The sequence below is a fragment of the Branchiostoma floridae genome, chromosome 8, assembly GCF_000003815.2.
Source record: "Branchiostoma floridae strain S238N-H82 chromosome 8, Bfl_VNyyK, whole genome shotgun sequence".
Taxonomy (NCBI): Eukaryota; Metazoa; Chordata; class Leptocardii; order Amphioxiformes; family Branchiostomatidae; genus Branchiostoma; species Branchiostoma floridae.
The window spans coordinates 2611909-2637648 of NC_049986.1; the positions used below are offsets into that span (position 1 = coordinate 2611909).

At 40.3% G+C, this 25740-nt stretch overlaps 1 protein-coding gene across 8 annotated transcripts in view; it reads left to right on the top strand.

Annotated features, from left to right (window-relative positions):
* LOC118420453 (nuclear receptor subfamily 6 group A member 1-like) overlaps positions 1–25740 on the top strand; it is a 107576-nt gene that overhangs the window by 53681 nt on the left and 28155 nt on the right. For 2 of the 8 annotated variants that reach the window (XM_035827255.1, XM_035827256.1), the window contains exon 3: positions 2101–2163. The exons of 2 other annotated variants lie outside the window; for them this stretch is intronic. In XM_035827255.1, the coding sequence (XP_035683148.1) occupies positions 2101–2163 (63 nt within the window). Of the gene's footprint in view, positions 1–2100; positions 2164–6540; positions 6677–8384; positions 8583–19319; positions 19495–22897; positions 22921–25740 lie in introns of those variants that run through there. 4 more of the 8 variants (XM_035827261.1, XM_035827262.1, XM_035827259.1 and 1 more) reach the window with 4 other exon arrangements.

The following is a 25740-nucleotide window of genomic DNA, read 5'->3' on the forward strand; positions in this document are numbered from 1 at the left end:
TTACACATCATAGTTTTAGAACTCCAAACTTGGGAGAAGAAAGTAGATCATTGCTATGTATTATTTTTGCCACATTTTGTCAAGATCTTAGTGCCTAGAGTGTGTTTTGATTTTTATATAGGGAACCCTTTGCAGATTGCATGGAAAAATGTGAAATAGTAGGCAGTGTTAGTTCAGTTATTTCTATTTCACAAAATCACATTCTCCCAAATATGTTCTCATGCAGATTTTGTTTCTGTCGTACTGTTAGGATTTGTAAAAAAGAATTCATAGCAGTTTGAGTTCAGTGGTCCAAAGACTTTAATCATATGAAAGGTTCCACACTGCTTTTTTGCTCCCTCTTTTCCGGTCATTTATCAACGTCCTATGAGAACTCTATATTAGTAACTTGATTAGAGTCAAATCTATCAAATTTGTGTAGAAAAAATCAGGTCATCGGGCAAGATTGTCTGAAGGTTAAAGTAAGGAGTGCCGATGGGAATAGGAGGTTGCTTTTTTCTGAATTTTTCATAAATTGACCCGTTAAATATTACACTGACCTGACCTTCTTTTTTGCCAGTAAGTTTTTGTTAATTCTCAATTACACAAGTCTCTTTTTGGAGTTAATTGAATGCAAAGTTGAAGGGTATCTACTAGTGCATTTTGCCTCTTGGTTGTCGAAGCTGTAAATTGCTAGAGTTGGGGAATATTGGAAACATGTAATGGTCTAACAGTTGGACACATGTGAATTACCGCGACCTTCACAATTGAAGACTCAGGTCTCAAGTTTCAAGTTTCAAGTTTATTTATTTTACCAGGGAATACCTCAGATCCATTGATCTGATTTTCAGGTATCCCTGGACACACATTGGTCTTTTGAATGACAGAAATAGGTCCTCTAATTGACAGCTGTGACCATTTTTGTCCGAAAGATATTATGGATGGAATTTAACATTTCCCTAAAAAGATAGCAGCACAGGTGTAGGTTATGGTTATTTTATTCATTTTATTTTATTTCATTTTATTTCATTTCTGTCATTTTCCCCCGGGTTGTCCACTCAGTGCTATACACTGCTTTGCAGTGGATATTTTCTTATATGTTGTTTAAACTGAGTTCTAAAATTGTAAAGAAAAGATGAGTTCTTCTTGTGATGTACGTAATTCAGCTTTGCTTGCTCCTTTTTGTTATTTCTCTTTCTGCAAACTCTGTAGCTAGCTTCTTCTATGCTTGGTATGAAAGGAAGTTCTCTTGTTTTTTGCAGTGAAGTTTTGTATGTGTTTGTGGTTAATTACTGAATAGAAATATTCGGAGTGGACAAAATTACAGGGTTCAAAATACCCCCTGATTTGAACTTCAAAGATTAAAGATTGCAGGTGAAGATGTAAGCTACTTGCAACTTTGAAGGCTACAAAAAGCTAGGCTTGATGAATCCTAGGTAGCCAGCATAGAAAAGCCCAAATTCCCAGTAGGTTGCAAAGAATTGCAGTTAAAAGCTCAATGATACTAGTCAATTGATCTTGACTAACATTTGAACTATGAAGATAACATAGGCCGCATACTGTGTAGGACAGAAAGAACAGCTTGCAGAAACATTTTTTTTTTCAAATCGCTGGTAAAATATCTGACAACTTGCAATATTGCAAGTAACACTACTTTACCTTTATCCACAGGGTAACCTATATTCATTGGGTTTACCCACATGGTATTTAAGATATCAAGCCGACAGATGGCGGTTTCAAGTTGTAATATGTTCAAACTTCTAGTTTGAAACTGTCGTCCGTCGACTTGAAAACCTAAATACTCGTTTTTGTAAGCAATGGATCTAGGTTACCCTGCGGATAAAGGTGAACTAGCGTTAGAAACAGAAACAGGTATTTTGAGCTTTGAATACTTTCTAATCATCATATAATGTTTCTTACATGGTTCTCCTGATTCTTATGAAATAAAGTGGTGGTAAAAGAATCTGGCAATTATTAGCGATTGAAAGATGGACTTGAATAATGGAAACGACATGGAAATTTCAAATTTGTCTCTGATCAAAGACGACAAATTCGACAAATTCTGGATATCATGAAGACAGTGTGACTTGTGACTTATACAAGATCATTTTACACTTTAAGAGAATCCACCGCAATTGGAGGTTGGAGGACAAATCTGCAACTTGGGAAAACTCATTCCAACAGGTATTTACTTATGATTATTTTGTGTTCTCTTCGTTCTCACTTTGTGTGCTGTTGGAGTGAAAATATCACATGTTTTGTTGCCTCTGTTTGATTTACTGATGCAGTTATTTTAGTTTCGGTATTATTCATACAACAAAGTACTTGTACCACCATGTTTTCAGACATACCTATCAAATTTAGGAAAATATCTTTAGGCGAAAAATACAAATATCTTGAGGCAAAAAAAAAAATACAAAATCAGAAATGGAACATTGGACACTTTTCAAATAAAGCACGTAGCGTACTCTGTGTATGGTTAGAATGCTGTGTGGAGAAAACATACTGTATCCTCCAGGATGTAATGTATCAGGCTCAATGTATCCTGAAAATATTACAAATATTTTATCATCATCATCATCTTCGCCACATATCAGCCGTGTATGTTACTGAGGTGGGCCGTCATTGTTCTCCACAGTTTACAACTGTTTAGCTGTAACTCAGCTTGAAAGTTGTGTCAAAGTTTGACTAAAATTGACTGGGAGAAAAGTCCTTTTTTCCTCTGAAAAACAAGTACAAGTAGGTCTTTGACAAAAAGATTGATACCAGGTATGCTGGTCTTCTAGTTCATCACCACCATTTGTCCAATGGTAAGGAGCGATAGAAGAGGGGGTGTGATGGAACTGATTTGGCTTGTCAGCAATGATGAATGAATAGAGCGGGGATTCCTTCGATTGATGGTTGATTTCAGACTACGGCGAGCACCTGAAATGTGGCGGTGAGCTTTATCTCGCTCTAAGTCAGGTGGAGAAACCCAGATAACGCTTTCAGTCGAAGAATTTAAACTTTACGTCCAAGCAATGAACACCTCGGTATGCCAGTTTCTAGAAGAAAACTTGAGGGGAAGATCGTAATTTAGATATATCTGCCATTCACTCCTTACAGTCCATGTATTTGTGCTGAAAATCTTTTGGGTCATCTTGAAATGTTGTCCTTCCTGGATTGCCCATTCAGTGCACTTTCTTCTAATGTCTGCTGTTGTGTCGCACAATGCCGTTGTATATATATATTTGCTGTTTTTGTGAGTTCCATTTTGTATATGTTATCAAAAAAAGCATTAGAAATTATTAGATTCAAGATGATCATATTGGCACAAAAGAAAAGTTTGGTAGGTTAAGTTTACATAAATTTGCATAATTACAGGTGTCCATTTAATTCTTAATGTAGCTGAATAAATTTACATATTATCTAATAAGCTGTCTTGGAAACAGTTGACAAAATTCTCATCAAAAGACATCAGTGTCTTACAAGAAACCCATCTCTAGACATCAGGCAATTTGAATGTATTGTGTTGATTGCAAACAGCACAAAATGTGCCTTTTGATAACCTTAAAGGCTGAGGTCTGATACCTTTTCAGCCCTCTTTTCTTGCAGAGGATTTGGCATTTTGAAAAGGTTATGATCCTCAATCAAGAACTGGGAATCATCAACCAGAGAATGTTTCTAGAACAGAGGAAATACCAAATGAAGTTGAAAGCATGAAATGTAGGGCAAGGGAAAAGCAAAGTTTTATCTCAAAAGTTTGATGTGCTGCCGAACGCCTCTGATGTGAAAGAGTTTTGCAAGATTCACAGTGGATTAAACAGCGTCATTTCCACACTTCATTTATCACACATGCATCTAACGAACAAGGGAAAATCAATTTGTGCGGCTTGATTATAAACATTTCTCCCAAAGCTAATGGCGTGATCTACATATAGCGGGAGATTGCGGAGAGTACTGATTGTAGTAGTGAGAGTGAAGGTTTTAACTGAACGATCCCAGGCATTTTCTGTTTCAATCCATACCACTTTCCAGTTCCAGTAAAAGGTGCTTGGTGACATTTTAATGTTCTTTCTCTGTACCCAGGAAAAGGGCATCTGAAGTGTACTCTTTGTTCAGGAGTGTGTGTTACAGGTACTTGTGTGGAACGTGCCGATGTGTCCTTGGCACAGCCCTTCCGAGAATCCCCTGGTCAGCTCTTTTGTTAGCTGGCAGGTTGTGGAGTGATGTATAGGTCAGCTCAAGTCTTGCCCCAAACCACAGGTAACATAAAAGCAAACTAGGGCTAATACATCATCCAAAGGTCAATGATGAGATATTGAGAACAATTGGGAAGTGCCTTGGGAGAGTTGCTGGTGAGGAGAGATAGCCAGTTAAGCTGCTGACTTAGCCCCAGAGGACAGGATATTGTAGATGTCAGTGATAGAGTGGCTGGTATGTAAGGGATGGGAGAATCTCTCTCAGTTTGCCACCGAAACAATAAATTACCGTTCCGCATGTACCATTTGCGTCATTTTTGCCTTTTTATTTGAGCTGAGGGATGAGTAAGGGATTTTGGAGGCACTTGTGAAGGAACGTGTTTACATGGCCTGGTGTTGTGAAGTAATGGATATGGCATTGACCAGCTACCAGTAGAATGATTTCCTAATGGCTGTCCCAGATTCACTAGATCATGAAGATTTCAAGTCAGGCTTTTTTTTCTATTTGCCTTCAGGAAAAACTTTTCACACCATACCGTGGTGCTTTGTTTGTGAAGAAAAAGGTGCCTTTCAGATACTCTTTGAAGGAAGGATAAATTCATTGCTGAGGGTATATCCACTCGTGCTAATACTATATAGTATTCAAAGCATTACATACATACATGCATGTTTCTGCAGGATATGTTGGAGTAAATCTGAACTTCCCAACTTCTGTCTTCACTTTGTCATGTAACCGTTAATGGTTTTAGTATGCAGCTAGGGTAAAACGGTGATTTGTTTTACTGGTGATATTGACGTTGTGCTTCACCCCGTTGGTGCCCCTTCATGGTCCAAATAACTGGGTGTGAAATTGTAGCTTTCAAACACAAAATAAGAATGAGTAGGCAAATTTCTTTTTTCTTCTTCAAGTTTGTGTATAACCTAAGCTGATGTTGATGACTTCGAAACACGTCTGCCCAAAAATTCTAACGTCGGCTCGCTATACTAAGACCTTGACGTTGTGGTAAACACAACACTGCATACACCTGTGTTATGGTGTACAAAATGACAAAATTTCGGCCCTGTCTCGCAATAAAACAAGTTTGAATTGCCTCTTCCTTTTACGTGAATGCAGGCTGTTTTTTGTAGTTACAAATGGGGTGAAAGAAATGTAGGCAGGTAAAACTGACGTTGACTTTGTGCGTTCCCCGAAATGGTGCCTCCCTGTGGCCTACATTGCCAGGGTGGAAAGTAGGTCGACTGTCACTGAAAATGGAACAGCCCCAAAGTGGATTGATCACTGATGTCACCTGCAGCGGAGATATTTATCCAGAGTGAGTTCAAGTATACTAGAAAAGCAGTGAAGCAGGCATTCAGAGATGCTACACCAGGAAAATATAATCATAATGACTTTTGGAGAGCTCTTCAGACGTTGGAAGGTTGCACCAAAGTTGCTTGTTCCAGTTTGGTTGAAGTTACGTTACGGCAAGTGGTATTGGAAAAAAAAGACCTTGCCTATATCTCCTGGTTTAAATCCTACAAATATAGAAAATTTTCCACCTGTATCAATTCTTTTATGTCTTATCTTATCTATATTAATCTTCATTGTATGAGGATGTTTCTCTGTACCCTTTTGGACAAGTGTTTTTTGATCAACAACAAAGTATGAAATGTACTTGAGTGTGATGTCCTTGACATACAATGTAGTAGATACGGTGGTTACTTGGTAGCTGTCTGTCTTTTAACCAGACGTGACAAGAAAAGATAAAGCCCAATTGTATAAGGTTGGAGGGATGTAAATGTTAAAGTTAATGTTATTGTGCCTCTAGGCATTAATGTTACTGTGAGAATTTTTTGCTTTACTAGGCATTGATGCTTTTCTGAACATGGCACAGATACATTACATTCTCACCAGAAGACTTGTTGTTATAGGACATGTTAAACTGGGCTATGTCTGTACTGGTGTAGATGTCTTGTTTTTAAAGTGCTTTTCTCTGTCCTCATTTAAGCCCATCCCACAATGTGTGGGAATCAGGAAGAATGCATATTTTTATAAGCCTTCACATTGACAAACAGCCCTGCAGTTGACTTATAAGGACCAGTTTGAATGTGATTGCGATAATTGATTGTATTGCTCAGCTTCACAGAACGTCGGCTTCCTTCTTGTTGAGGTTTTTGAAACTGGGACTTGCTGTAATTGGGGTTAGTGGAAAGATATGACTTTGCTACACATCACTCAAGTTGATCTGGTAAATCCCTGTGGGCCATGCCGGATTTAGCGCTCATTAATGCATCTAGGTTAACTCAATTGTATGCGTGTGTGGGAGCTAGAAGGCAAGATCAGACCCAGTACATCCTTGCCTTTGTAAGCAGCAGGCATCTATAGAACAACTAGCTTGGTACATTTTCGTCGGTGAAGCACGCCACATTTCTACCCGGAGGGGGCTAGATGGAGGCAGTGGTGACGATGAGGTCGACCTACAGCAGTAACCTTGGTTACGGGACGCCGGACACTCCGCCCATGGAACATGAGAAAGGTGTTCTTCAGTTGTTGTAATTTCCTTGTGTGTTATCTTTTTATTCTATGATGGTCAACAGATGAGATAGAAAATCGTTACTGCCTCAGTTGATGCTTGCCACTGTCTTGAGTAATATTGGCTTCCTATCGGATGTTCTTCTTCTTCTTCTTGTTCTTCTTCTTGTTGAGTGACCTCAATCTTTAACGTAGATTATTATAATGGCACTTTTGTGTGAGCGCTGATGCCGGTGCTGACTGACACTGAGGGTAATCCTGTGCAATACATTAAACCAAAATCGTAGTCCATAGACCGTTCTTTGAAGGTGCTACATTGCTTGAGGAGCTTTCCTTGTTAGCCCCTTATGTCTCCATCAGACCATTGCAGGGTAAAGTGATAGTTCTGCTGCTTTACTGGCTATTTTGTTGACACAGCTGGAGTATGTACAGGTAACCCTGCACACCTTTCCTATCTGGCTTGGTGCTGAACATCAGTTGTAGTCTATCACTAGTATACTGATCAATGGACGTGCTATTAGAAGATGATTTGAATTTCTATCACTTGGTGTGAGCCTGAATTGAGCTTGGTATTGTCTTCAAAATTATAGCATTGAACACAAAAGAATGTGTTTAGTGAGTTTTGTAAGAAAGACATATTGACAGACAATTAGTATGTGATTGTTGTCTAGTAAAAATGCTATATTAGTCCAATTCCCTTACTGGACATGTTTCTCTCATCAAGAAAGCATTATATATCTTTAAGTATCTGTTTTCCTTGATAGTGCAGTGAGTGAGAAATGCAGGAAGTAAAATACGCCTTTACAGTTCTTTGCACACTTAACTAGCAACATTTTTCACAATGTTAACATCAGTGACTTTATCCTAATTTTCATGTTAATCATTTACTTCATTATGTTTCATTTCAATCAGATGTGGATATATATGCACATAAATTTTCTTTGTAACTTAGCATTAAAAAATAAGGATAGATAGACTGTTCAGATAGTTCAAACAAGACCCATGTTGGTGTATTGTAGTTTTGCTTCAAAAATCCATCCATGCAACTTTCCAGTTAGAGAAAAAGCATGCAGTGTTGAATTGTTCTAAAGACAAAAATGAGTAGATTCAGACGACAATGGCACTCATAACAAAGACCTTCTCATGATATTTTCATAACCTGAAAGATTATACAGCACAAATAAATGGATATTGAAGTTAAAGGGGAAGACAATCAGGCAAGTTGAGAATTGAGTCAGTTGTCTTCATTTTCACCCAAGTGTCAAGTAAGAAACTGGACTCCTCCAGAATGGTACATCTATGTGCTCAAAGAGAACCAAACTCTCACCAAGAAAAAGAAGACAGACATAATTTGATTAGATTTACTGACTCAAAGGTAATGGAAAAGAATAGACTGGGATTATGACGGTAGAAAAGGTGTCGTTGTGGGCCAGGTCATTGTTCTTAGAAATGTTGTCTTGAGGAGCAGATTCTTAGTCATTCCATTGCCTGAATCATTGTCTAGTTATGTTTGCGACATGAAAATTTCATTCTGCACTTTGAGATCAAAGAAAGAATGTCACCGCCAACACAGCCCGGGCCCCCGTTGGCTGTTGTCCACTCCCCATGCAGCCTCAGGTGTATGATTCACTTCCCGTGACCTAGTTTCCACCTGTGGGCACACAGGTCCAACAGGTACGTCAGGTGTGTGATTGGTGGAAACCGTGTGACCTCACTGCCATACACGCGCTGGTGTGAGCATGTGCACTTCGCACTTGTAGCTAGCTCAAGACGACTCAGCCACCAACAGCTCTAGGAGGCACAACCCTTGTCTTCATCTTTGTACTGTGTCCATTTTGGTAACACAACAACCATGATGTTGGGTGAGATGATGCCACCCTCATTCTTCCAGCCTTCCCAGCTCCGCCAAGGTAAAACCACCATTTACCAATACTAGGTCATCTGCCAACCTGATTGTTGGTTGTTGTCTTACAGCAGCAACCTGTTAGTAGATAGATTCGAAACCGTAAATGTGTGGTTTTATTGTGTTTTCTGGTGAATTCCAATGTTCTTGTGTGTTAGATTTTTTATGGTCAAGGTAAACTTGTGTTTGTATAGGAAGATTCTCCATTGTATCGGGTGGAAGAGTTGGGAAATGTGTGTTGCTGGCCAGCAGGTTCATTGAAGTGTTTGGTTGTGCGCGTTTACTGGCCAGGTCGAAGTACGCAGGGGTGTGGTGTTGACATGCCCTGCTTCTTTTGTTAGTCCCTGTTGTTTCTCTGCAACACTATCACGGTTACTTAACAACCATCAGCTTGAGCCGAGAGATAGAAAAGGCTTCCTTCATGTCCGTTTCCTCCGTTGTATTGATTTCTAAAGGTTTTGATTGAAACATTGTTATGAGTCAAATTCCACTGCTTCTGTCGTCTTTTACAATGACGTTCAGAGGTAAGGTTAGTTGATTTGAAATAAATTCCTTCCTTGGCTTTTCTGTGTCCTTTTTTTGTAATTAAAGGTATTCATTCTAAGTATCACACAGGAAGTATTTGCCAGAACCACCTGTTCGTGGGATGTTCCCTATTGGTTGTGTTGTATTGTCTACTTTGGACAAACACCTTTTCAGAAGGTGAACTTGCTCATTAAGTATGCGGAACTCGACCTAGATTCCCATGATGTGTGGAAAGAACAAGGGGCGGGTAAAGTTATGTACTCTGTACTCTGATAAAGACATATTGTTAACACTCCCACAGAGCCATATGGTTTTAGCATGTTACCAAAAGATATTTAGCTGTGAATGATTTCTAAACTATTAATAGTGAATTGCTGAGTTAGATAGATACTGTATTTTTCACAGAAAGTTGTCCCTTTTCGACGTATTTTCACTGGCTAATGCTTTCAATTAAAAGGTGACCCAATTTGAGGAATGTCACAAGACAATATCAACAGTGCATGCTGAGAGTTTTTCACCTGAAAGTTTTTTTTCATGTTTAGCACTTGCGGTTTGTACCTGTTGAGGTAATCACACAGACCACACATTTCTATGTTAATGAAAAGCGGTTTCTGTCAGGACTCTTTTTTTTGTGTCTCTTCTACACAAGTTGAAATGTGACAAAATCAAGTTTTTCTTCTCCACGCTTTCTTCATACAAAAGAGCAGTAACTTATATTGGATGTGTGGCGTATTATCTGTTGATGCCAGTACATTTGTGCAGACCCTCGGAGTAAAAGAGCCATTCCTCGCTGGCCTAGAGGCTACCTGATGTAATTCTCCCGACCCTTGTTCATGGCCTACATACACACCTGCTGAACTTGCTCATTAGGTATGCAAAATTTGGCCTAGATTTGCAAGCCCAATGACGCAGGTTCACATGGCAAGCTGTAATAACAACCTCTTGGGCTGCAAAGTTGAATTGCCTGCTCCATCGGGTTGGGTTTCGGATTGCTTTATACAGCAGCGCATTAAGTAGGGCCATCTGGACAGAAGGGCCTTATACTTGGGTGGATGTTAGACTTTGAAGAAAGATATTTAAAGACAAAAACGTTGTAGTGTTTGCATAAGATGCACCTTTGGTTTGTTGGCTCGTGTGGAGAAAAGAGTTCTAGAGATCAGTTTTGGCTCGTAGAGAAATGTTTGATAATGGGTTATTTAGTGACTTAATGTTGTCCTTGAAAATAGAAGCAATAGTTATCACGTCACTTATATCACAAACAGACTACTGATGCTTAGGCAAATAGTGGGACGTATCAGTGCCACTGCTCACAAGGATTCAAATATTAATCTTAGTAAAATTCTTCTTAAGCAACTAAAACATTTAAGGAAAACATAAAAAAGATGGAGACATGGAAACTAAAAAATCTTGATAGTTGCATCTCGTGGAAAAGATGCTACAAAAGATACCGGTATTACATTTGATACACGCAGAGGAATATTTCTCTATCCGTTAATATTTCTTATAATTTTTGCTTGCAATAGGTTTAGAATCACTCATTGAAACATCAACGAAAATCGTTTAAGATATCTGCTATTTTTAAGTATGTTGAATTATGGAAATAGACTTGAAAATCTGCTGTGATTTTTTAGATATGATGATGAGAAAAAAATAGTAACTTCAAATTAATGGCTAAGTATCTGTTTTTCTCTTTTACTGTTGTGAAATCTAAGAACGTAAGAAAAATTAAATTGCATATAGTCTAAGAACGTCAGAAAAATCAAATGGCATCCTGTCACAGAGTCAATATCCTGGGCCTTGTGAGAATGAGTCATGTTGGAAATATCTGGGGCAACTGCCACGCTCAACGTCAGCCTTTGTACGTGAGCCCAGCATATTTCAGGAATTTGGGTTAACGTCATGCGCAAGGTCAATGTTATGCGTGTGCCGATTTGAAGACCCATGTTCTTGTATTCTTGTGTTTACCTATTGTATTCTAATGACATTTGACATCTTATACGTGAAACAGAACAGATTGCTGTACTTGTATTGAATTGTTCTGCCAGGTCATTCTAGTGACGCTGAAGAATAGTGACGCTGAAGAAGAAACGTTTGGAAGTAAATATCTGTTTTTTATCCAGTTGTAGAGATGGAATTGTATTTGAATATTGTTTACCTGGATGTCTAACCTTCATAAACATAGATTTTGAATAATGTGTTTAAATGTCTTTAAATTTTTCACCGCAGCTTTTAGAAATCGTAGAGCTGTATACTTAATTTTTGTTCCTGTTCTCTGGCCTGGATATGATATGATCACATAACCCCAGTCCAAAATACAGGCTATGGTTGATCAGAAAATATTTGAACATGTACCAAGGTATAAGAGGAGAATGGATTGATATATACTTAGTGCCGTGTATCCTTGTACAATGACAAAGGCACACACAACATGTTTTAGCACAATTTATATGTATCGTAATGTTTGGAAGCTAGATTCTGTTCCTTGTTGGAAAATATGTTTGAAGGGAAAAATGAAATGTTAAAAATGTTATCAACACAAAAGAGTAGAAATCAAAGATGAATGAAATTCCATATTCGATATTAGTTGGTTGAAAAAGCTGTTTTTGTCTCTATTTTTTGTTTGATAATTTTCAGAGAATTTATTTACCAATCTTGTATAGAAATTATGATTCAAGGGAGAAATCTTAAATAGACGGATGACAGATGCATAAGGCAAAGCATGCTGTATTCAGTGCTTTTTCATAACAATATCTTTGGTTGGACTACACTGTATGCTTAATATATGGATAAGCTTCATGTGACAAAGCTTCATGTGACTCATTTGCATATCTGCACCCCTTGCGTCATTTTTCATGGTCAGGCTAGCTGGTTCTGGTTCTGTATAGATGGGGGGGTAGGCGACCCCTTTCATTGCTTGACCTTCATTGTATACAACATGGCGGGTCAATGCTGGCAGCTTGTGGAGCCTGTCTAAAGGCTCTAAAATAGACATTGCTGGGGCTCAGTGTCTCACATTTTGTGTAGTGGACAGTTATTTTTCAAAAAAATGAATTTTGTAGCAAGAAAAACTGTCTTAATTGAACATAATTATTATTGAAAAAAAAAAATACAATCAAGGAGGCATCTGTATACACCTGGAATTTTGTTGTAATGAGTTTTGTTAGGTGGCACTAAAGGGACATGGTACCATACGCCATGCTGTAAGCTTGAATATAATACTAGTATTCCCCAAAATTGCCATCAAAAGCCATAGTGAAATTTTTCCTGCGTGTTGCAGGTTTCAAAATTACATACAAGCAAATCTTCGTTATTTCACGCGCGTGTGACGGTATTCTTGTTCCGTTCCACTCTCCTGAAGAATCTATCTTCCTTTTTTTGTGCTGTTCCCATTGACTTGGGTTGGGCAGGAAGGATTATAAATGACTCTGCCACTCTCCATACAACAGACACTTTGACCCTGTCTGACCCTGACCTCCATGCTCCCTCACACCCTTTCTTGTGTGTCCACTCTTTGTGTGAAATACCAGCCTTTCCAGATGCTCTCCTTTATTGCCAGCTCTTACTTTGATCAAGAAGAGGTGATATTCCAGTTTTATTTAATGTTCAACTGCGTTAATTTATGAGAGAAGAAGCTAAATCTCCAAATTTGGTTGGAGAAAGTTTAACCTTTCTGGCAAGCAGTTGCTAGAAGTCATTGGTCAATGCTATGCGTGACCCTTGACACGTGTCCCTTTTTGCCTGCTCTGTAAGCTTCGTGCGTGCAAGTGGCGGTCCCTGACTATAAAGAGACCTCCTGACCCTGAACTACATAATGCGCGTGGGAATTTCTTCCCGTGTACTCAAAGCCATAACAACTGCATACATAATAGACTTCTCAGTTGGAGTAAAGGTACTGTATAACAGGGTATTTGGTCACTGGAGAAGATAGACCTGTGACGTTGTTCTTCTAGAGTACGCTGCCAAAGGAGCTTGCTCTGACCCAGGTTAACACGCGAATGAGGCCTTGGTCACGTGCCCATTCAGTTTCAAATGAGCTGTGTCAACCGAGGCCTCGCGCGACGTGCGTCTTTGGGAATTTCGCGTTCAGGAGTCATCTGTGTCACTGCAGTTTATCCTGTTTGGGCTTGCTCAAGTTTGTCAATGGCTGTTGAACTGTTATGAATGGTCAAGTTGAAATGGGATGATACCTTTTTGATATTATGGAAAGATTTTCGTTCCTTGTTGTTGTTGGTTTACTCTAAAGTGAAGGTCGCGGCCACTTGCCCTTTCTGGTTAACGTTATGCGAGATCGCGTGGCGCGCACGTTTCCCACGTGCTGATCAAATAATTGAAAAGTCAATGTTATCCTATATCGTTTCAAACTTTAAGAACTTCTTACTGACAATTATTTGCAGATTTATGGAAACAAGGACAAGTTTGCCTTGTTGTGTGCAAAGGAATTTTTGTAAGTTTTCGAGTTTCCAGTTTGACGTTGTTGACAAGGTACGCGTGTGTGTGGGTCAGTGTGCGTGTTAGCTTCCATCACGCGGCCCATTGTGGTGAAATCGCTGGCCCAAATTAGATGACGGACAATAACCTGAGTTCAAGCTGCACACACCCCATTGGCCCTTTGGTTATGGGAAAGGCAATGTCAGGCATTGGCCACCACAAGCCAATATTTCATCAACAGGTAGTCATTGATGTCTTAGGGGATATGCTAAGCTGGGTGCCTATGCCTTTGAAAAACACACACCAAAGCCTGCTATTGGCTAGTAGACAAGAGCAAAGAGCTGGTGTGACTTGACCCTGGCCAATGTTATGCGAGACCCCTTGACACGTGGTCATTGTTCCCGTAGGTCAGACTCACCGGCAGTCAGCGCCCGTTGGCTCCTGACACATCATTGATCGATGGTGGTGCTTGGCCCTGTCTAACCCTGAACTACGTGCAGCCATGGGAACTCAAGGGCAACTCTTTTGTAGCCATTACCCAGTGTCATGTCCCTTTTCTACAACTATCTATTAAGGTCAACTTAGCTCCTGATTGGCTCAAAGGGAAAAGAGCCGAGCAGAAACGTTTGCTTCACTAAAGAGAGGGAATAGGAGCAGCGGACATGATTGGCCAAGGGTCAACACCAGGGAGGACCCTTGACATCGGCTTATTCTTGGCACATAGCCCTAACATTGGTCAGTGGGCCAGGATTGAAATGATAATGATTTTAACTGTGCGTGGGGCGTTAAATGACATGCTGTCAGCGCGCGCCTCCCAGTCCTGGTGTGGCCTGGAGGAGTCAAGGACCTGGTCTAGCACACGTCTCTTGGTGCATCCATGGGAGTTGAAGTTGACTGGATGATGGCTGAACCTGAGGGAGGCAGTAGTTCTGACCGAAGTCAGCATAGCGACGACGCTTCCGGACAGAGTCCGCAGGCTTCTGACAGCCAGGCTAGCGGAAGTCCATCTGGCAATGATGCCGGCTCGGAGCAAAGTCCTTCTCCCGGAGAAGGACCCTCACAACAGAGTGGGGACGATGGTTTGTTTTCTTATCTTGAATTTTAGCATTAAAGCTAGGTAAAGACTAAGACGTGCTTGGTACTATGTGTAGAACAAAATGTTAACCAAAATGTTTTCTCTTTTGTTTTTTTTCCATATTGCTGCCTCTGCCATTTTGCCATTGCTGTGCCAACATCCACCTCCTTGCTGCCTCTTCATTACATGTGCTCTGACCGATGTTTACATTTCTAACATTTATACAGGTGAGTACAACTCCTATGCACTTGTTTTTTTATTTATTCTGTTGCAAGAAATGTAATTGCATGAAGAGATCTTAGTATTATGTATTAAGCTCTTCTTTTACTATAACTTTTGTATAGATAGGATAGCTTGTGTTGTTGTTTGCCTGTATCAGTAGTAAAGGTAGATAGGAATTTGTTGATTGAGTTGTTATAATGATAAAATAGTCTTACATAAATCGTTGTTCTCTCCGTCCATATGGCCCACAGTTCCAGTTTAATTCAAAAGAATGGAAAAATGTGCGAAGAAGAAAATTGTGGCATTGCTATTTACATACCAAAAAATTCATGTTTTTTTGTAGAAAACCTTCTTCAAAAGTACTGATTCTTAAAAAAAGTAAATAATGAGGACAATGCCATTCTAGCATTAATAAGCAACTTTCACTTTAAAAAAAAAGACTTAATGTTATTGGAAAACTTTTTTGCCCACTCTGTAACTGTAGTTTATCCAGATTGAACATCTTTTTTCCTAATGGTCACTTTTTGAATGAAAATGCTGAAAGGAAAGAAGAAAATTTGAAGTTGTTTCCTATGAAGTTTTCCTCAAAGTTCCCTCTGAGCGGAGGGAAATTGGTTTGAGGGTTGTTTTTTTATCCGCACGTGCCCCGGTCAACGCTATGCGAGACACGGTCACGAGCCCATTCTTCTGCGCGAACCAACTGTCATCCTCAGTCAAAGTGGGGCTGGAGGGCAGTTGACCCTGAACTGTGTGTGTCAATGACAATGGTGTCTGGGTTAAAGTGAAAAAGAAGGGTAAGACCTTCCTAATAGGGACAGATCGGCTCTCCCCGTGTCGCCTCTTCCCCTAGAAATGTTCGACGACTGGTTAGTTTAGTTTCGTTGCGCCGGAGTACACAGTCAAGTACTGGCAGATGGTCCGGGAATGTGCCAGTTGGCTACAGACACGTGCCCCGACCTAGGTTAACGCTATGCGAGATCGCGGAATATGCGAGTTTCTCAGCGATGGTATTTTGGAAGCCCTGGAAAACTTCAGTTCAAGTCAGTTGGCGCTCATGTTTACCTCCCGCGACCTTGAAGTTCCCTGGTTGCATTCGTTCCACCAGGGAAAACATATTTGCACGTGGTACTTCATGTAGCGAAACATCTGTTGCATTCTCGCTTCCTCGTGGGCACGTGCCCTGGCACGCGACCTAGTCAACATCATTCGCGTGTAGGTCAATACGTGTGGAAGACCCCCATCACGGATCATCACGCACCCATTCTTCTGTACCAATAGATCGCTGCCTCGCGGCACGCCGCGGGTATCGTTTGGGCGGGAGTTGGCGGGCATTAGGTCGGATCGCACGACAGCTGATGGCGTAAGAAGCTCCGTCTTAGCTCATGACTAATGTCCTTGCAAACAAAGCTCAATGATACATACTCAACACTTTCGTGTTTTTGTATTTTGAATAAAGAGGTTTGATAGTGAACTTGACAGGTATGTGAGAACAAAAAGTTCCCTTGAAAGTAGGAATTCCTGGACCTTGGAGGAGCGATCCAGACTGAAATGTTAAATTACAGGGTTGTTTGAGCGCCGCTGCGCAGAGCTGCCTGACTGGTGGGAGTTGACCTCCCATCTATTGATGTCAACAGCATTTGTAGGGTTAAGATTATGCGAGACCTTATGACATGGCCTTTTCTCTGTAGTTTCATGGCCAGGTACTGGCTTTCACTGACAGCCCAACAAAAGATTGATCTTACCAAAGCACTTGAAAGGCTTTGCCGCACCCATATCCCCTTTATCATGCTATGAAGTTACAATCACAATGCCTTAGATCTGGAAAAATGTCAATTTGATTTTACACTGTGTAAGATGTCAATATAGATATCAAATTTTTCGTTAGTACTGGTTAAATGTTGCTTGTACTGTCCAGAACGATTTTCTCCTTTGAAATTCTGTATATTTTGTAGCAGTTCCCATTACAAACACTTTTGCCAAAAGTAGACGAGCAGAGGAAGTGAGGAAGTTGAATTAGCTCCTTTAGCTATAGGCTATTCCTCAGATGAAGCTTTCCTAGTACATGTACCTGTGACCCCAATTTCAGTGAAAGAGATAAAGAGTTCTTTCTGGAATGAACATTGAGTGTTATCTATGTATCGCATCCAAGCGCTCTTTGCAAATTACCCTAGTCCACATAGTGGAGCGAGAAGCTGGAATGAACAGCTTGAATTGTTAGGACGACTATCAAGTGACTCTGGAAAGATCTTGATTAAATCTGAATAGCACTACTGACATCGATCAGCATAATGGCTGGAAAAATCCAGAAAGATCAGATAGAAGGAAAAGGAATTGATGAATCAGTTTTGTGAATGTTTTAGGCAGAGGAATGTATTATTTTCAATGGTGCTGGATTTATGTATCTGCAACTAGAAAGGCCACATTTTCGACAAGGATGTTTCCAAAGGGGAGGAAGAAAAATTTTCAACATGCAATACATTGTTCGCATGATAAAAGCATTGTATATATATTTGACTAAAAAGGAGACAAAGAAGAATAGATAAAAAAACTTCTGAGGATACACTACCAGCTGACATATTGTTGCCTGCATAATGTAATGGCGATTTCTAAAAGATATATAATGCACATTTCATGATGTCATCATGCCGCTCTAAGTTTTGATTGGCTAAAGTTGGAAGATTGCGGCCAGTAAGCCAACAAAAACAATAAGTTTTCCTTTAGAAACTTAATTACACTGTGTCACATTCAGTACTTCACATTTGGTAACAAAATATATGTTCAAGACAATTCAAGTTCAAATATTAGACTTACATGTAAGCCATGCAAACTTGTACATATATAGGACAGTATTAATCCTCATACTGGCTGAAGTTAACTTCTGGCTAGTCTATTACATGTAGTTACAAGATTACACAGTAGGGAGAAGTTTAGATATAATATTCATGCATAAAGAAGCAGCAACATCATATTCATAACTGATGCACACGCAATGCTTCATGCAATGTCATGCTCCAATTTTGCTCCGTTTGAGTTTCAACCTGACTTACTAAGGCCCACTTTACATTACGGTTTTCGCGTTAGCGGGACTGGCGTTAGCGGGAGCCCTGTGTAAAGAGAGTTCCCGTTAACGTAGTCCCGCTATCTTCAAATTTTCTCCCGTCCACTCCGAAGTGTACGCCCGTAGGCTCAGCGGGAGTCCCCGACAACTTCAAACTGTGTATAAAGAGAACGCATCGGACTCGCGTTAGTAGGAGGTCAGGGTTCAGCGATTAGCATAAAGCTAATTGGTAATTCTGCATCACACAGTGTGCCCTGGACAAACTTCTGCCAAAAGGTCGCCGGTAACCATACGTAACTCCAAATCGTCCGGTTGATACTGATAGGATCGCCACCTCGTGCCAAAGCAAGGGCAGCGGGGTAAGCATGGTGAATTCTAGCTGGGCGACGTCCCATCAACATCCCCCGGTATCTCAGGCGTCTCCTGCGCGCTAGCCTTGCTCCCTGCCTCATGTTGGACATAACGCAAATGAGACACGTTAAGAAAAACATCTGAAACACGGCGAGCAACAAATGTGGTGGCAGCTCTCCTGCCATATATTTGATTCGCGCCTTATGTCACAGTGAGTCAGGTAAGGTCACTGCCGCATGCCCTAAGCACCGCGGGTGTCTTGCCAGATTTTCAGGCTGTGTGTAAAGAGGTCCCGATAGCGGCGTCCCGACAGCGGGAAATTTCACCGCTGACGCGAAGAGCGTAATGTAAAGTGGGCCTAACTTACTGTATTGTGCTCATGACATGGCCTACTTGTTCACAAGATGGAAGAGGGAGTTTATAAAACATGGTGATAAAAACTTTATTGGTAATGTTATCTAATAGTATGTACATAGATAACTATTTTACGTGGCATGTGCGATACGCATTTCAGTAGCATTTACCTATTTTCAACAACTTCCTAAAGCAAAGGAAGGGATATGGTCTTTAAGTAAACAGCTAAGAATTGCCTTGGTGTAGTGTTGCCTTTTACTGGTCATAAGTAGTGCTATTAATGTTTTACTGGTGTCGAGCCACTGGTCCCAAAGCATTCTCTTAAAACTTTATGGTTATCTTCCCCACTTGCAGGGCTAGTTTTTATCACGTTTCCTGTCTGTGATCACTTGACCCAGTGTAGGCCAACTGGCAGGAGGTTACGTGGGGTTTTCTTCTTGCCTCCTAGGGGTTTGGTCATCGCCGTGAGAAGGGTCGAGGCCGTGTCATGGCCAGACAACTTGTGTGTGTCAAGGACGCAAGTCTTTTTCCTAATCACGCTCTTTGTACAACTCTTAAAAAGACATGTCAGACAGTGTCGCTGGGATCCCACAAGTGTTTAATATGCGCATTCATATTCTGACCTTGGTAGAACATGGATGTCAGAATGTTGGCTCTGTTTTGAGGTCAATGTTATGTAAGTAGGCCAACGTTAGGGGAGAACCATTGCCGGGGAGTAGGGTGTTAGAGGCAGTTGTTATTTGGGAATGGCTGCCTCACCAGTGCTGGTGCAGGGTAAGGGTACAGGGGAACAGTTCAGTTTTCCTCCTCCCATGGAACACTGTCACACTACCTCAGACAAGACTCAGGTGCACAGGATTCACAGCTGGGGTAAGAAAGGGTGGAGTATGGAGGAAAATGAAGCAGGTAAGTACACGGCTCAACATCAATATATCCCAGGAAAGCAGAAGGCTGTGCAGAGAAATACACTGGGAATATTTTCAGAGTGTATCAGTGACTAGCTATGCTTGTGGTGCCTGGAGAATGGATATTTTTGACAGCGTGAAAACTGTGTGATAATTTTACGTGTAGCCAGACTCCAATTGAATGATGTTATTTATCAAACTTACTGCAAAATGCGCTAAAAATGCACATTGAAAAGGCTAGATAAATGTGTTTTGTTTGCTTGTCAGTTATAGAGACAGCATTTGAACAGAAAAATGTTAAGGTTGTTTATCTAAAGCATGTACTGGACTTGTGTTCCGCTGAAACATTGGTGCACAATTTATTTCTAACTTCAAGGAGAAATAATTGAACACCAGATCTGTGTCGGTGGTCTCTGCCTGTCGCCAGGGGCCTGACATAACAATCCGGTAGGATATCATCTCAGTTGATCCTTCCGAAATTCAGGCTAATTCTGGAGGATATCACTCTATCTTCCTGACCCCATTTCTGCTGGATTGTTTGGAATAATTGATTTGATTACCATGTAGATCGACTAGCAGTTGATTACTCCTGGTCAAGGAGGTGAACTTCCCTAGGTGCCGTAGTTGTAAATTTGACCAACCCTTTTCTATTGAATGTCAGATTCAAATTGTATCATACCTCAAGTTAGACAGTAAAATGAGCAGCCGGAAAACGTTGCCGTCACTGTTTTACTTATCTAGCAATTCGATAACATGCAAAAGAATACCTGGGCTTTTCACAAGAAAATGTGCGATTATGTTAACAGCTGTGTTTGGCAGCAACCTTTAAAAGGGTGTTGTGAAGTGGTAATTGAATATGATATATGCCATGATGTTGTGGCATTAAGCCATGTGCGTCAGTAATGGTGCCACTGATTCTCACCAAACTGGGTCAATGACGTGTTCCCATCGATTGACCCGCTTGAACCTGATATGTATTGATCCGAGTTACCATGGTGAGACCAGGGGCTCAGTAGGGACAAATGGGAATGTTTGGAGAATTAAGTCCGGCTTTCATTTCCAAGGACTTACCAGTCAATGGTTCTGCAACTGCATGTGTTTCCCCTTCAACTTAAAGCTATACTATGTAATATTTGGACAATACAAAAAGTAGATTTTCCTGCCATTTCTTTACATAGTAAGCTAAACCTACCATTGAATACATTGAATACCAAGGCTCAGTGAGAGAAGTTACAACATCAGTGCATCATACAAACATGTCTACAAACTGTGATCTTCCTACATGGACCTCCAATTCCAGAGGTTACGATCCAATGAAAACAGCTTTTCCTAACTGTATATAACGGGCACACAATTGCTGGTGTCATGTTTCCCATAACAATTGAAATATTGATGTTTCACGATACAGTTCAGGTTATTGGAATTACATGTATGACTTGTAAAGACACAGTGGAACTGTAAATCACAAGGAGTTTGGGAAAGCCAGAGTTATGTGTTGCAAACGTGAAGCAAAAATCTTTGACCTAACTAAGGACAGATGATCTTTGTATCATGTGGATGGCATTGGTTGTGTTAAACATTATTTCTACATACTAAAAGAGCATTAACTATCACCAGAAGTAACAATTGAAAGTCTACATTTTTGTGAAATGCACTTTGTTATGAATAGGCTACAATGTGCTGTTGGGTTGTCATAAAAACAAGATATTTGACGGCAAGTCCAAAATCTATGTTGGCTGTTACATTTAAAAGGTTTATGTGAAAAGTATGGATGATATAAAAGGATGTTAAAATTACTTGAAATAAATGAAAGATAAATCAACATTACAGCAAAACTGAATGTTATTATTTTCAAGTTTTTTTTATTCATTATGACAATACAAAATGTAGGCACACTGTCCAGATTCAACAGCAGTGACTGTTTAACATAACTCCCTCCATTTCATTGTTATCAAATTGCAAAGGAAAGAGTACAAAAACCCACACATAGCACTTCAAAGCTGGGTATCACTTCCAAAATCCTTGCAAGCTTGGGTATAGTCATTATCTGCATTCTTTCCCTCAGGCAATATACAACTTGTTCAGTACAAATTGATAAAAAACTCAAGATGAAAGACTAAAAGTTACAACCCAGCAGTAGGTGTCGTTAGTAGAGTTAGAGAGTTGTAAACTTTATTTGGGTGACTTTTCCTTGATTCACATCTGAATTTGGCATTTGATGAGTAACTCTTATAGGAAGACAAAAGAAGGGTGAGGTATGAAATGCCTCGGATGTTGATGGTACGTTTGGGGTCAGGATCAAGCCTGGTGGAAGGAAACATGGCTGAGTCACCTCCTGGTATTTAGGTCAGGTATGTGAGTGGCCTTATTAAGGAATCCCTCCCCTATAGCTTTGCTACCTTTTTAGCAATGAACCAGACCCTTTCTTTATACAGCATAGATACAGAAGTAAGGTCACTGTCAGGAAAGTTGTTTAAATCTTAGAGGGTGAAATTGTTTCATTTGTTTAGGAGGAAAGTCGTGTATTTTTTCGTAATGTCCAGAAGTTTAAAGACGTAAAGTTTCGGTTAATCTCCTTGTTGATAACATTCTTCGTGATGTATGTGGTATTTGTTGTGGGTTTCAGACACAATGTACAAATGTACATAGTTTAAATTGTCTGTATAAAGACTCCCTCTAGCCTCTAATCATGGCTTCTTTCCTTCTTTTGTTCTATGATAGTCAGGTGGATGACTCCTTTTTGTATGGTGAAAACCTGTTGGGCAAGTCAAGTGTTATTGTCTACAGGCCTGGCTGCAACAAAACAAAACCTGGCCCATTTTCTGTGTCCCTGCCTGTTACTACTATCAGATGTCATGGTCATACCAGTTTGGAAGTCAGGGGTGCAAAAATAGAGTGAAGAAAAAACTGGGTCAGCTGAATTAATCAATCTGTCATTCATATATTGATCATTTCCGAAGGTGTGCAAATGGCACCTGTTTTACAAACATCAATTCATGGCCAGAGAAATGTGATCGTTTTCTCATTTACCCATGCATATCAGCAGACAGGAAGGGCTTAAGTTTTAAGTCTACAGTTTACCATAACCCAATTTGCTGAAACGACTAAGTGGTCCCATCTAAAACAATGTGTCGGCATGTTATAGTATCATAACTTGAGCCTGCTACCAGAAACCGTCCTCACTGTTAGCTTTTGTTTGGAACAGGTTGTATCTAATTTGCTTCATTGCTTGAACTTCATGAATTGTCAAGATATGAAAATGTTTGACTATGACTAGTAGAGGCACTGAGAAGTCTTATGAAAAAAAGCGGCGCCTTGCCTCCCCCGTTTGCGTCATGGTCAGGGCCATGGGTGTGGCATTCACAGAGGAATCTAGGTCACTATCATTCATCAACTTGGGTTGGAAGGTGGAGGTGACAGAACATGGGTAGGTGCACCCTTTCTTCTGTGCAGCACAGGTTATTCTAGCTGCAAAATATACACCAGAGGTGGAAGTTTAGTAGGGAAATGTTCAAGGTTTGATAGTATGATGATGTGTAGTGTTCTTGTACCTTTACTTTAAAGCCTGCAACCCAATTGGTGGCAGTGAGTCTGTTCATATACATGTTATGCATGAATTGATGTTGTGTGACAGCCAGGTACCACAAGCATTACAGTCCTACCCTCCATTTTGTTAGAGAACATTCGGCCACAAAATGATGGCCGTTTAAACCACAGATACTCACCAGAATGCTGTTGTTTGCTTTCTGTCCTTGGGATGTGAAGGTCAAAGGCAAGCTGTATAATTTTATTTCAGTTCTACTGTTTTAGTTCAATATATAAAAGCAGTGTTATTCTGTAGAATAGCCCTGGTGGAACATAGTAATGCAGTATAGCAATCCCTCTGTAGGTTTCTCGGAAATTTTACTATCAAAACATTCATGCAGAACATGGGAGGGATTTGGAGTAAGATTCATATCCCTTTTGTGCATGTATCGGCCATTACGGATTGTAGGTAAGGCACCATGAATTTTATTACCTTAACAGTCAGTGGCAGGGTGGAGGGCAATAAATTCCGAGCAACGGTCATAGCTGCATGTACTTACTTGCCTGTCACATCATGTTTTACGATTTGCATACAAGGTGTTTTTGTTAGACATATCCTTAGTCTTTTGGGTGATAGGACATGCGATGTACATTGTGGTACATGGTCAAATGCAGCCTCGCATTCTGATATTATAAACAGCACATCCCCTTACCCAGTTTGGTGCACGCACATGAGTAGCCTGGGTAACACATCATGGATGTGAGATGGAATTGGTGGGGACTGTCCAGTAATGTTGCCATGCAGGACTGCCAAATTCACTGCAAAGATCAATGTAAACACTCAGTCCAATTTCTCTGTCTTCATACATTTTTATAGTGTGTGAAGACAGCATGAGCAGTGCTGTATGTGTGTAAGCTGCGAGGAAATTTAGAATTTCACAGTGATTATATGCAGGCTAGTGATTTAGGGGGAGATGGATTGGGAGAAGGATGCTTCACTGTCCCCTACCAGGTCATGGGGTTTTATAAATAGCAGTTAAAGGGGTGAGAGGGTGGAGCTATATATGTGGTTGCTTGTGTGTCCTGCTAAATGTACCCTGAAAATATAGCCTACCCCCATAACCCTGGATCATGTGTGGCCCACCAAGCGTTAATGAGCCTTCTCAATGTTGAGTCCATAAAAAAACATTAAAGACAACATGTGAACGACGCAGACCTGATCTTCTAGTTCTCATTCAAAAATTCAGCCTTTGTTGCGAGATTTGAATCACTAAACCCCCATAATTATCGAGAACAAAGTAGTGATAAAAACATCATTTGTTTCAGTCAGGCCTGCTAGTAATGCAGTTTACATAACAAAAGATGACCAACAATTACTGTAAAATAAAGCACAGAAGGCTGTCAGGGATTTTATTGTGGGATGTAGTAATGGTAACAATGTTATGACTCGGTGGTGATACTTTGGTACCAGCACTCCCCTGTTTTTCCTCAGTGATGAGTGTGGCAGTCACAAGTATGTAGGTCAAAGTTATTTGGCAGGGCCTGTGCAGGAGCAGCTGTTATCTGCTGATAGTGATACCGCTGCCACTCTCCTAACAGATGGGAGTTCTCAGGCAGGAAGATACAGGGGTCATTGCAAAGGTCAGAGTCTTCAAGTGGACAGTGCTGGACAAGTAATGAATCGAAGATGAAAAGCTTTCAGCAGGTTCATTTTGAGTATTTTTCGTACTGGTAAACACTGCTTTAAAGTTCAAATACAATATCTTTTCGGCAATATTCTGTAGGAAGACTTTCCTCTTTTCCTGAAATTTCAAGCCTGGTTCATACTAGTGCTGTCTCCAGCTTTAAAATTTTTTGTGTCCCAGTCATTGTTTGGGAGCCCATGTTGTTGATTTTCCTGGTAAAATTTGTCATTTTAATCTTAATATGAAAGTACATTTTCAAGTTTCATGCCATTTTGGGGATGGATGGGGTAAAATTATTTTCTGTCCGAACAATAAAATTCCCATCCCTGGACAGAAGGATAAGTACTGGAGTCCATATACGGTAGAAGAATGAAGACCTTTATTGCATAAAGAAAGACTTCTGAAATGTACATAAATCTCCTCAAGTTAATTCCAATCCTCTCAAGATACACTAAAATTACAAGGACATATTGCATGCATGCAATGATTATTTAACTTTTGTCAAAAGTTCATTTTGTGGACTGTTTGAATTGGTGCTGAATGGATAGAATTGCCCTATACGAATGTACTGGATATGAGAAATACGGGGCAGCTGCTATAAATGGTTTTAGTGCTGCCTGATTACTGGGCGGAATCCACAAATCTCGGACAGGAAGGCAGGTGACATTTTAAAACCCACACTCATATTTTCCCTGTTCAGAGTGATTTCCTGTGGCAAATAATGTAGTTAAAGTACCTGCAGCAAATGCCATTTCCTAGAAGGACTCAGGAGAAGATATTTTTACCACGAAGTAACCTTTTTACCCTGACTCAACATCCTGTTGAACTACTAGTAAGGAAAGTGTTTCAGGCATGATGTTGACATGCCCCCCTCCCCCCCCCCCCAAAAAAAAGAATGAAGAACTGTTCTTTCTTCCTGTTTTGAAGCAGAACTAGACTTTGGATGGAAAATTTGTAGCCTATAAATGAGGACGGTTTGTTTAAAGATGTTTTTGAGTCAAAGACTAATGGCCAACTACTAGTACTTGTATTCAAAT